The 12778-nt window shown below is 47.2% G+C and overlaps 1 protein-coding gene across 1 annotated transcript in view; it reads right to left on the bottom strand.

Moving 5' to 3' along the window:
• clasp2 (cytoplasmic linker associated protein 2) overlaps nucleotides 1-12778 on the bottom strand; it is a 48737-nt gene that overhangs the window by 10257 nt on the left and 25702 nt on the right. The window contains exons 9-28 of the mRNA XM_080515937.1: nucleotides 12562-12635; nucleotides 12326-12418; nucleotides 12100-12245; nucleotides 11260-11395; nucleotides 11110-11180; nucleotides 10870-10929; nucleotides 10690-10767; nucleotides 10332-10499; nucleotides 9991-10031; nucleotides 9276-9428; nucleotides 8175-8192; nucleotides 6966-7067; nucleotides 6743-6769; nucleotides 3781-3954; nucleotides 3520-3564; nucleotides 1867-1974; nucleotides 1493-1555; nucleotides 832-938; nucleotides 672-695; nucleotides 350-505 (exon numbers count right to left, since the gene is read on the bottom strand). Of these exons, the coding sequence (XP_080372063.1) occupies nucleotides 350-505; nucleotides 672-695; nucleotides 832-938; nucleotides 1493-1555; nucleotides 1867-1974; nucleotides 3520-3564; nucleotides 3781-3954; nucleotides 6743-6769; nucleotides 6966-7067; nucleotides 8175-8192; nucleotides 9276-9428; nucleotides 9991-10031; nucleotides 10332-10499; nucleotides 10690-10767; nucleotides 10870-10929; nucleotides 11110-11180; nucleotides 11260-11395; nucleotides 12100-12245; nucleotides 12326-12418; nucleotides 12562-12635 (1844 nt within the window). The remainder of the gene's footprint in view (nucleotides 1-349; nucleotides 506-671; nucleotides 696-831; nucleotides 939-1492; nucleotides 1556-1866; nucleotides 1975-3519; nucleotides 3565-3780; nucleotides 3955-6742; nucleotides 6770-6965; nucleotides 7068-8174; nucleotides 8193-9275; nucleotides 9429-9990; nucleotides 10032-10331; nucleotides 10500-10689; nucleotides 10768-10869; nucleotides 10930-11109; nucleotides 11181-11259; nucleotides 11396-12099; nucleotides 12246-12325; nucleotides 12419-12561; nucleotides 12636-12778) is intronic.

Raw genomic sequence — 12778 nt, 5'->3', positions numbered from 1 at the left:
TGATGTGGCCCCTCAACTAAAATGAGTTTGACACCCCTGGTTTAAGTGAATTAACATTGACGCATTGTGAGAGGAAGCTGGAGGACTCTAACAGGGGAAATACAAATATTTCACCAGAAATGGCTTCGTATTGGGAGTTTTTAATAAAAACAAGCTTTTCGGTGGCATTCAGAAGGGAATTAGACAGGAAAAAACAGTGGGGCTCACATATACTATTTTACTTTTTTTTTGCTGTGCAGATCTTCCAGTTCTTCAGCCATTTAAGTGCAACAAATAACTTCCCAAAATTTCAGACCAAGTTCATCCAGTTTGCGTGTTAATAAAATAACAAAAACGAAGTCGCCGCTACCTCAGCAACGTCTTCCGTCTGCCTCATGTAGGTGGGAATGGCGCCGCCGTTCCTGGAGCTGTAGGACCTCTCTGAACACGCGCTGGACGCGTCGCTGTTGGCGTCGTCGTCAGAATACATGCCGTAGTTCTCATACCGCCGCCGGGCTGGCTTCTTCTGCGGGTAGAAGATCGAGGACAACAAATTTGGCTGAAAAAGTGAGACGAATGGGGGGAAAAAGAAAAAAAAAGGCGCAGACAGGCACTGACACATCCTAAAGAGAAGCCAGACAAGCTAAAACACACACTCAACACGCCGGTGAGATTCAGGAGAAGAAGCTGACCTTAGATCTCATGTCTCCCAACAGCTGACAGCGTTAAACAAAGGCAGAATCGGGGGTTTAGTTAACACACAAAGACACACTCAAGGAAATGTGAGCTGAACACTGGATTGTACGCCGGGCTTGCGGCCTTTGTGTCGGGAACGTGGCTAATTCTTCATACCAGCGCGTCCGCGAGAGCCTCTTCGACATCCGAGCCGGTGTTGAGGACCCTCATGGCACTGACGGAGGAGGAGAGTCGACTGGACTGGCTGATGCCAAAACCCGTTCCTGCGCGAGGAAGAGATGGAGGACAGAGAGAGGGAACGTCAACAAGGAGCGAGGAGGAGAGACTCAAGCTCTGTAACCCTCTCACGCTCCCCATCATCCACTCTGACAACTCACACATCCTTCATTTCTCCCAAGAGACAATCCTGTAAGTCAATGGGATGACATGTTAGGTGCCACGGGGAGAGGAAAAAAAAACACATGATTGACATAAAACACAGGAGGGCGTGTGGGTTTTTTTTTTTTTCCCTGCAAAAGAAAAGAGGCGGGAATAAAGAAAGAAAGAGAACCAGCAGAATGGTTATCGGAAACATGCAATTCCACTGGACATCCTGGAGCACGACATGAAAGAAAGATTATAACAAGAACTGAGGCTGATGGAAAAGAGAAGAGAAAAATAGTTGGCATAACGTAAGTGGATTGCTGCCACTAAGGAGAGAACGGAAAGAAACCAAAAACAAAGAGTGAGCAAAAAAAAAAAAAAAAAAAAGGTCAAAGCAAAGTGGGTGGGTGGGTGGATGGTTGAGGTACAGGAAATAGATGTACTCAGCCTTCACCTGCAGCCCCAAAAGCGTCAGGTGTGTGGAGAGCTCCGGTGGAGCGAGAGTAACTCCGCGTCGCTGCAACCGAGATCGAAACACACGCACAGAGTTTACCACTCGCACACACACAGCAATTAGACGACACAGCCCGAGGAAGAGGAAGGCCGAAGAACATTGCTAAGACCCATGCAAGTCCCTGGTGGTTTTATCTACGGCCCTGCGGGACGAGGGCGGCTCAGAATAATACTCGGAATAAATTCAATCCTATAATGAGGGAGCACAGAGGAACGTCATGCATAAAAAAATAAAAAGCATAAACACAAGAGATGCTCTTCATCTCTACGGCCTTCCTGGGTTCGACTACACGTCCCCCGCCTGCTGCTACTCACCGAGAGGTGTGAAGGAGCGAACGGGGCTGGTGTCCCGGCTGCTCTCCCTGCTGGCCTCCCTGCTGCAGCCCTGACTCATACTGGGCCGGGGGATACGACTGCCCCGAGCTAACGCCACCCAGGTTACAACCGCACATCGAGGGTGGGGGGTGGGGGAGGGGGCAACAAGAGAAAGAGAGACAAGTGGAGGGAGGAAAAGTGGTGATGAGAAGACACAGTAGAGAAAGACGAAGGAGTGAAAGATACGCGAATAACGACATGAATAAGACAAGAGCAGGCAAAAAGTGACAGGAATTTAAAAAAATGTTATATAAAAAAAAAAGAGCCCAGGTCGACTGGCTCTGATGGGGCATATCAGCAGACTCAAATAAACCAGTTTTATTCAAGTTATTGTTCTTTGGCGATCATCATGTTGATTAATTGAAGGAATCATTCCTCGGCGAACTGATCTTTTATTACTTTATCCAAATGAAAGATATCTTGATAAAACAATGACACAAAGCACATTTTCTACAACCAAGCATGTCTATTATCCAAATTTGACGGGTAACATTGCATAAACTGGAATGTACTATGGCATTTTTACTGATACGATCAACCACTTTTATTCTCATAAAAGTAGTTTTCTTCACAGCTTCTGGTTTATACTTGTGTTTTTTTCAGGTAAAGGTATCCAGCAATGTCATTTCTGCACGGCCCCATTCACAATAGCTTTCAGGCAAAAATGATCACAATCATGCTGTTGATGTAAAGGAAAACTGTAATCAACATTTTGATTCTGAACAAGTGAATCTCGCTTGTTCATCAATACTTATCGGTATGTACGCACATGTATCCACTTGTGTTACGTAACCTACATTTGAGTTTTGGAATTTGCAAACATTCTAAGCATATTCTACATGTATCGCAGCTACGAATAGTATCCATCACCAATAAAGCTGTTGTACACGTGGTTCCTGTTAGTTATGAGTATTTAGATTCTATATTAGTCAAGTTCTGTTTTTTTTAATAATAATAACTGAATAATTTAAGAACGTTGAATAAGCCAATAAACTAACCCAAACTAATCAACAAGTTTAACTGAGATGCACCAACAGGAGCAGAAGACAAAGGCTCAACAATCTTGATATTCTTTAGCTTTTCAGACAAACACAGAAGAGAAAGGAAATGAAGTGATCGGAAGGCAGACGGAGCGATCGAAGGGGTGGGTGAAGGGAGGAGCTGCGTTTCATGCAACCAGCTTCACTGTACGTTGCCGCGTTCCGTCAACTCCGGCGCTTGCTCAGCCAATCACGGTTAAATCACGGCCCGCCGGGCGGCTGCAGGGTGGTGCCAAAGCTCTGCTGATCTTGCAATAAAGCCTCGCTTTCCGGCCGACTGACAACAAGGTTAAAGAAAGAGGGAGGGAGGCGGGATGGTCGTGATGATCATGGGCGTCCATCACAGAGGGGTTAGAGAGAGACGGAGGGAAATGATCTCTATGAAGCGACGGCGACGAGCAGCAGCTTGGGAAAGGGGCGGGGATGGCGGGATGATTGATGGAAAGATTTAGATTTAATTCATTTATTCAAAGATGAGGACAGACAGTGTGGATGAGGCCGATTAACGGTGGAGATTAGCCGCACGGGGGTCCGGTTGAGGTTGAAGTCTTACCTCCTCTGCTCGCTCCGTTGTAGATGGAACTAATGCTAGAAGGAGCTGTTAGGAGCAGCAGTGGACGAGAGACAGAAGAGAAGGAAAGAAAGCCAAACGAGAGCAAAGAGGGAAGAAAATAAAAAAAAGTTGAGATCCAAGCTGCGGACTTGGTCACCTTGAATCTCTAAACACCAAGGATGACCTTCGAGCCGCTGACACAGGCGGATAGATCCGAGTCGGCATTTTTTGTTTTTTTTTATTTGCCATCCGTGCACTCACCAACAGACAAGCGGGTGGGGGAGGAGTCTCTGGAGCAGCCCTGGCTGCGGGGGATGCGGCTGCGTCGATGTCCGTCCCCGCCGGCTGAGGCCAGCACCCGGTGGGCCCCGGAGCTCATGGTGCTCAGGGCCGTGCTGGTCAGCACGCGACCCGGAGAACCGCTCCGACTGCCGGCTTCAGTGGGATGCAGGACAAAAAAACAAAAAAAAATACAAGAAGCCAAATCAGTGCCTCATTGATGATGTGGATTGACATTTAGTAATATCCTTTGACGTGACGGTCTTAACGCGAAGACAGTGAACGGTTGTGTGGACGCCGGGTGCCGCCGCCCTTCGCCGCTCGTTACGGTCGGCTCACTTTAACGCGCCCAACTTACTGGCAAACGTGTTTGAGTTCAATGGAAAGAGGATTCCTGGGGGAGACGAGAGCCAATGTGGACTGTGAGTTTAACGTCAAAGTCGCATAGTTGTGGACCCGTGAATTTGGACACGCGTACAGGCAGTGGGGATAAACGCACAACGGCGCACAATGAGTCCCATATCGATGGAGGGAATTCCCCCGACACGGAACCGAGCGACGGCCCGTTTCTCCCCCCGTCTCCACGTTGCAAAGCCCACAGTGCGTTTCACCGGACATTAGGTCACACCATTGGAGGAGAAACTGCTGATGCGGCGGGTTATAAAGAGGTGTTCGGGGGGGGCAATAACTCCAGACGTCACGTGAGCACATGAAGCTGGACTGGGCGTGAGTGAACATGAGCGTCGGACTCTTTTTTTCTCTCCAGACAAAATATCTAAACACACACACATACAAACATACACACACGGCGATCAACTACAACCATGGAGCTACGAACTACATCTTAATGGCTAACGGTCCTAAAGTGTTATATTTTGTCATGTACAGCTGCTGAGGATCACACCTGTATGACCTCACTCACTGTCTTTCTTCATGATGAGGCACACTCGTGAGTGCAGAAACCTCAAGCCTCCCAAAGCGGTGGGTTGAGCATGATGGTGGAACAGCCACATTAAGTCAGTGACGACAAATCCCAGCATGCTTCAGCCACAGTGGGAGAAGCTTTGGAGGGACAGTTCACATTACCTGGAGTGAGGTTGCATGAGGACACCGTCACTATGAACGTTAGTGACGGTGAATAGTTCAATAGTTAGTTGAATAACAACTGTGCTGTTATTTGTCGTTTGTTTTTTTTGTTTTTTTAGATTTTCAAGGTATTTGTTCCTCTTTGCTCTTCTCAAAACACCGGGATCCTGTCAAACTACCATTACATTTAATACACAACACAAAAATATGTTGACCAAGTGCAGATTGTTTACTTCGTCTTCACTACGTTCACACAAGTAATGCAAACATCAAATAAAAGAGGCAGGTATCCCATATGTATCTGACAGGTTTTTGTCAATGGAGTTGTGATTTTAAAGAAGCTGCAATTTCCTCTCAGATAGGATTAAACACTTCAACCAGAGGCCCCCCGAAGGGCAGTGGAGTTTAACATATACGGCAATTTTTAGTGAACGTAAACGCCATTACAAATTTAGCCAGTGGACGTAATACTGGAACATTAAGATTATCGGTTATTCCAAGTTAATATGCCATCATTTTATTGGCCCTGCCTGGTTCAGATCACACTAGGCTGCGTGTGGCCCCTGAAATAAAAATGACTAGGATACCCTGCCTCGTAGTGGTTACTTTATTTCACTGGTTAACATTGCTTCGCCTTTCAATTAGCACAAAAAAGTCTGCTTCTCCTGAAAGAGGATCGGTGTTATCAAGAATCTCAAACAACCTCACTTGGAAAAAAATCTGAGCAATCCCTCAAAGTGGCTTTTCTGCGTGCACGTGAAGAGACATTTTGGCAACAGAGGTAGAAGCAGTAAAGCTAAAGAAAGGGGGTAAAAAGAAGTAGGGTTGTAATCTTACCACCAACAGGGGTAGCAGACTGAGATCCTGAGCCATTAAGCCCATTGGTTGGGAGGAGGGGGTAAGCAGAGGTGAGGGGAGGGGGGGAGGGGGGGGGGGGGGGGGGGGAGGAACAGCAGATTAAACCAGATGAATTATGGGTAAGTAACGCCGAGAATAAAAAAAATAATGAAGCGCCATGGGAGTGTGAGAACAGAGCATGATGGGAGCGCATCCTGGCGATTGACACCAAGAACAAATGCGTTGCGGAAAGCACTTCGTTTGAAATCAAACCACTGGTTTAAATGAGGAAAAAAGACTGAAATGCAGCTTGAAACAAACACACACACACACACTGAGCCCGCCGCAGATGAAAGGCTGGGAGAAGCAGTGCATGTTGGGACAACTGGGACGGCATCGGTACAAAAACCAAAGTCTGTCCACAATGAGTAGGGAAAATGATTTAAAACCAATATCGTCACCCTCACTGACACTCGCTCACTGTCACAGTCACACCTGTGGAAATCTCTGGAGCCCCATTTCCTTGTTTTTGTCAATCCGCTGATGGCATTTTAGCGTCGACGGTTTGAAATCTTTCATACCCTCCAGGTTTTACTGTGTCGATTTCAGATTCCCAATCACCGTCCGCCTTCAAAATGATGTCAAAGGCGTGCGCAAGCAGCTGCTTTCAAAGTCGGTATCCTTGGAAATCCGGTGCACCGAAATATGCTTGATGCAATATATTTGCACAGCGGCTCCATATTGCCTTTTTTGTGTTGGAAGAATCTTTAATAACTAAATGATGGGCAGGCAGGAAATGAACTTTCCACCACACTGTCCTCAGTGATGACACACAGCATGCAGTAGGAAAAAAAACCCCAAAACAAAAACACAAACCAACACACACACACACACACACACTCACTACTCTTTACAGAAAACACCTTGATCAGAATGAAAGCGGTAGCAGGTGGGTCACCATTCCCACTGTGGGACACTGAGAGACAAGCACACTCTGACTCTTGACACACAGACATGATACCTGGTGTGCAATCGGATTCGTCGGAACCTGAAGGCACAAAGACATTCACATGGAGCTTATCGTCACCGTGGAGGCAACACGTTCAGAAACTCCACAACGAGAGGCTGAGACGCCACGCCGTCCAGCTCACAACACGCCATCCCCGTTGCTGGTATCTCACTCACAGGCGCCATTAGGTCACGGGGTTTCTATTCTAGGAGGGAGGGGGGGAGGAGGTACGTACGTTGCGACTGAGAGACCATCTTGGTTCGGCTGCGTCCTCGCGAGTCCACCTGGCTGGACATGCTGCCGGCAGTAGACAAGGGCTGCTTGGTGCGCACACGGCCTGCATTGCGAGTGGAAAACAGACATGAGAAAAAACAACAACAACAAAAAAACAGGAAGAACTTGCCGAGTCACTGCCCTGCTCGTTTCAATTGCCTCCCTGCCTCAACAAACCGAATTCAAATGAACGGATTGTCACCAAATTGAATAGAATCAGGTGTGCTGAAGCGGGGAAATCTTGCGTGGCAGTGACCCCCCCCCCAAAGATCCGGACTGCAAACACCACTTAACACTGCCTACCGAAAGCAAAGAGACTAAGCAGCACTAAAAGCCTCGACTCTTCTAAAGCTGCTACACTGCCAAGCCCCGAACTACAGTCACATTCAGCCGGGTGCAAAGGCAGATAAATACACCGGGGAGACTCTGGCGGATTAGAAACCAATCGTAAAGTGTTTCTCTGTCACAAGGATGCGTCCCAGATGAAGTGAGACAATATCCAACCAAAAGACCAAAAGGGTATGTGATGATATTTAATTTGATTACATTCAATTATTTTATGAAACATCCATATCATGTAGTTTATAAGTTGAATTTAATTAATTACTTTGCATAACACGTTACATTACAGGACAGTCGTGTTAAAGACTACTGAGGATTTGCCAAGGTGTTACCTTTATAGAAAAAAAGACATATTCTGTTCAGACATTACCGAGGCTCTTTGGGGATCAGGTTTTCCCCCTCAAACTTTCAGGTAAAATAGAGAAAAATTAAATCTAGTTGGTGGTTCTGACGGGGACACATGCCTGCGATTGAGAAACACACTAATAACAAGAAAATACCATTAAAATCTGACAGTCAGGATTAAACAGCCCATCATCTCTGAGCAGGACGTGACTAAAGGCATTTGCAGCATTTGTTGCAGTGAGTGAGAGAATAGTTATTTTACATTTCAATGAACTGCAGGTTATTCATTTTAACTGCAAGTATCAATTAGTTCCATCTTACAAGGCAGAACGCTGGACATAAATCACTGCAGCATATGCAATGCAATGTGAAATCATTAATCATACTAATTATCGTTCGACCATAGGTGGTAATATGAGATATTTCCCAACTACAAGATCCCTAAAATACGCACAAAAAAACATCCACCTGACTACAATCTTACCATTATCTGACCTGGTGCCTACAGACAGACAAAGAAGGAGCAATTTGTAAATACAATTCATATTGTTATGTGGTTAATGCTCAAGCTGCACACCCTGTATATACAAATAAATACTTCATGAGTTTTATGGAGTACATGGTGAGACCGCGTGCGTATTGAATGTGAGATTATGTGTTAATAAAGCAAAGTATGAAGTCAGATGTGTGAATATTTGATGTATAACGCAATGAGAGGCAACGTGATACTAATGAAGGTTAAACGTGACGGTGACAGCAGGGGGCGCTGTGGCCACACGCTGCAATAACGGGAGTTCACATGAGCTGGAGTGAAGTGAGGAAGGGAAAAAGAAAAGAGAAGAAGCAGAGTGAGATGATCTTACCATCCGTTTTATCAGAGGCATCATCTTTAGTGGCAGAGAGAGAGAGCGAGAGAGCGAAGGAGGGAGAGACGGTGGAGGAAAGGAAGGAGGGAAATGACAGAAGAGGAAAAACAAAATAGTGTGCAGAAATGATGTATAGAAGAAAAAAGGGAAAGAAAAACGATTCAGAAGATTGAAAGAGGAACAGAAGTGGGGAAACGCAAATTTATAAAAAGGTAAAAAAAATTTTTTAAATAAAGGTGGGCAGAGGGCAGAAAGAAGGGAAACAAGAGAAGAAAGGAGCACAGTGTGCATTAGTAACATTACATCTGTTGAACGGAGAATCGTGCAGGTGGAGGGATGGACGTTGGAGGGGAACACAGGAAACGAGGTGACGGAGGGGACGATATTCATCTCGACGTGCACAGAGAATATCAGACCAAAGCGTGACAAGAGGCGAATGAGCGGGAGGAGAGGAGAGGAGAGGAGAGGAGAGGAGAGGAGAGGAGAGGAGAGAGGAGGAGCCAGTACAAGCGTCAAAGTGTGTGAGTGTGTCGGTCCGTCCTTGCAGACTGAGCTGTTTTACAGAAGGCGTCTCGGTCCTTCAGACCTCCGTGTCGATCAGACCGGACTTCCTCGGGAGGAGGAGGACGCCTCGTCTCCACTTCCTGTTTATTTGCATGCCGACCGCAGTCTGCACTGCTGGGATTAGTTCATCTGACTGGACTGGCAGGGGCCCTTACCCAGTGACGAGTAGGAGCCAGGGGGCAGGCGCCCCGCCCCCCTGGCTTGTCCGACGTGCCGGTGCTTAGCAACCGCTGCCGCGTTTACGTCCACGTCACTACGGGAACGCTGCAGGGCTGCCGAGGACAACCCACCCTTTGAACCCGCGGGGACTGGCGGGGGGGGCAGGAGGAGGAGGAGGAGTGTCGGAGAAGGGATGGGGCGTGATGGGATATATAAATACAACACAATCACATGCAGGCACCATACGACACAAACACAATATTGATACCGTAACAGGAAACAAGACAGCGGGACACGTGTGCACGTGTGTATGTGCACAGATGTGCTGTGACATAAAAACAAACAAGACAAATGGGATGTGGCTGTTCAGGGCTGGACAACAGGCGGATGAAATGATGGGGAATGGCTTTTGTAGGATCTCAGTGTGTGTGTGTGTGTGTGTGTGTGTGTGTGTGTGTGTGTGTGTGTGTGTGTGTGTGTGTGTGTGTGTGTGTGTGTGTGTGTGTGTGTGTGTGTGTGTGTGTGTGTGTGTGTGTGTGTGTGTGTGTGTGTGTGTGTGTGTGTGTGTGTGTGTGTGTGTGTGTGTGTGTGTGTGTGTGTGTGTGTGTGTGTGTGTGTGTGTGTCTCTCCAGAGAGTGAACATGAGGTTATGTGTTGGAGACACTTGCATGTGTTGGCTGCTCGCAGTGTGAATGTGTGTGTTTGACTCACCTCGCCCTGGAGCCGCTGACCATTTCGAAGACAGCGGTCGACTGCAAAAAAACAAAACAAAGAAAAGTAGGTCAGCAACAACAACAACAACACAAACAAACACGGAATGAGAAACGCACACGTGGTCCTGATCAAAAACAAAACAAAAATTACAAACACTACTTTGTTTAGCTTATTTTTTAACATTGGCGTCCACCTTTATTCTATTCTATTGATCCATGTAGCAAGAAAACAGGCAGGACGACGGCTAATTATGTCCAACTGAACCAACAAATGCCTTTCATGGCCAACTGGGTGAGGAGAGGCTGACATGGAACGCGGCACTAGAGAGGGATGATTACTTGAGGCTTTCTTGAGAGGAAGATGAAGAGCGGTCACTCTGAGGAAGAGAGGCCACACTGCCAGAGCTCTTCAGGCAGGACTGAAGTGTCCTCTGGTACGACGACTCCAAGGAGTTGTAAAGAGCGTCGGCTTCTGCCGGGAAGTGGTTCCTCAGACCCCAGTAGGCCCTGGATGAGACGGCGGAGGAGGAACGATAAGGGGAAAAGTCCAAAATGATGGGACAGAGAAAAACAACAGGGATAAAAGGGATTAACAAAGAACACAAAAGGATGGCGAGGAATTCACCTCCACTTGCATTCCACATAATACAATCCCCAGAAATGCCTGTGCGAGTGAGTGTGTGTGTGTTTGTCTTACTTGCGGGCCTCGACTCTGGCCTCTGAGTCAGCATCTCGAATTCCCTTTTTGATACTCTCAACCAGAACCGCTGTGTGCCTGAGACAACAGGGAAATAGTAGCACGGTGACAACAGTTACAAGCAGATTTGAGACACGTTTTAAATGAGAATCCAGATGGCTCGTAGAAGTCGGCGCTCACCTTTCTAGAGAGTGGGTTTGCCATTCCTGCAGCAGAAGGTCTAAGAAATCATAACAGCGCCTGGGGGATAGAGCGCATTACGTTTATCCACTTCGTTATCACACAAAACACACTTTAATAGCGTCGACGCCGGCATTTTACGATCTTGCAGCTGTTAACCGGCTCGAGAGCTGCGTTTTATTGTACTCTTTGCTTTATTCGCACCGTAGCAACAACCCGCATCGACTTGATGAGTCTCACCTCCTCACAGACACGGACTTGGACGTGCAGTTGCTGGTTATCAGGGGGATGAGCCTGGGGACGTGCGTGTGCTGCGGAGAGAACCGGCGCGATTCAGTCAGAGAAACGAGAGGCCCGGGTCAGAAAAAACGAGAGGAGCCACACTCTCACCCGTATTATGATGCGGATCGCCAAGACGCCGGACGAGGCCATGACTTTGGCACAATTGGGGATGAGGTTGAAGAGGACGGGAACGATGGCCTCCGCTCCGTGGTCAAACTTGTTCCCCAGCACCGATGAGAGGTAGCTGCAAGAAGAGAACCACAGATGAACCTGGACTTCTTTGGACTCACAAACATAAAAAACAAACAAACAAACAAACAAACAAAAAAAACCACACTTCTAAGTCTTCTAAGGACTGCATCTATGAGTATGGATATTTATTTCTTTTATTCCCATTTCATTTTCAACAATGGCTGTAACACAGCAACTGCAGTCAAAAGGCGGCCAATGGTAACCATGGAAACCAGTAGATCAGAAATAAGGGCTCCTTCAGGACTCCGACACGCTTCCTTATTGTTTACATGTAAAACTCTGGAATGGATGGAGGAGTATTATTATTCTCACTTCTACTTGCAAAACTCAACGTTTTTCAAAATCAACAGTTGACTGACACATGTTGACCTTCAACAAAATTCCAAATTAAGCAATCACCGACACCGAACTCTCCTGAATTCTCTCTCGGACCTAAACAAGCAAAATGACAGTAAAACTCGGCAGAAGATGCTCCGAGTTCATTGTGTGCTCTTGGACTGGCTCCATGTTGTTTTGCACCGGCAACATCACACGTTGTTAAGCCATGTAATCGTATTACATCATAACATGAACGCATCTGGCAAAACGCCACGGCAGCACAGCACAGCCCCGCTTGGAATTCATCAGCTGGTGTTTACTGGCTAACGGAGAGCATGTTTCCACCCAAAAGGATCAGTATCAGTGGTCAACACTCACGCCACCGTGATGCAGGCCTCTCGGACCACTTGTGAACGCAGGTCCTTCGCCGACAGCTTGAAAGCTCCATCGAGCAGCCGGAGGTGCTGATAAAAACAGTCGTAGCTGGTCGCGCCTGCCACCAGCAGCGAGCGGACTTTCTTCATCTGTTTCAAAAGTAGGGAAAAGGTGTGAGCGCCCGTTTTGGTGGCTTATGCGACGCCTAACGGACGGGAAATGTACTGACGGCGCTGGCTCTCTGGTCCCAGTCATGTTTGTCATCGGAGCAAATCTCCCGGATCTTATTCAGGTTGTCTTCGAGGTCTCTTGACGAGTAGATCTGTGGAAAGCAGCGAAAAGACGGGAGCGACGTGAATGATGACGAGAAGACCGTCCGATGGCTTTCACCGTTCGATTAAACGATTCACGACGGGATGAGGATGTATGATCCATCTGCCATTAAGCTCCCAGTGGGTTTTGTACCTGGACAGTCGGGACATCCGTGAAGGCTTTAATGAAATCCTCTTCATCAACCCCCCCGGCACCGTCCTTGGACACTGAGGGGGGAGGGACAAAAAACAAACACACTGAGGCCCCACACCGACTGAGAATTTTTTTAAAAAGCACAAGAAAGAAGAGGATCTGGCTCACTGGCTCACTTAAAATGGAAATCTATCCTGTTCAGCCCACTTCAACCCCC

Source organism: Blennius ocellaris, assembly GCF_963422515.1.
Source record: "Blennius ocellaris genome assembly, chromosome: 20".
In the NCBI taxonomy this organism is placed as follows: domain Eukaryota; kingdom Metazoa; phylum Chordata; class Actinopteri; order Blenniiformes; family Blenniidae; genus Blennius; species Blennius ocellaris.
The sequence above is the reverse complement of the archived record's forward strand: the minus strand, read 5'-3'. Positions and strand labels throughout refer to the sequence as shown.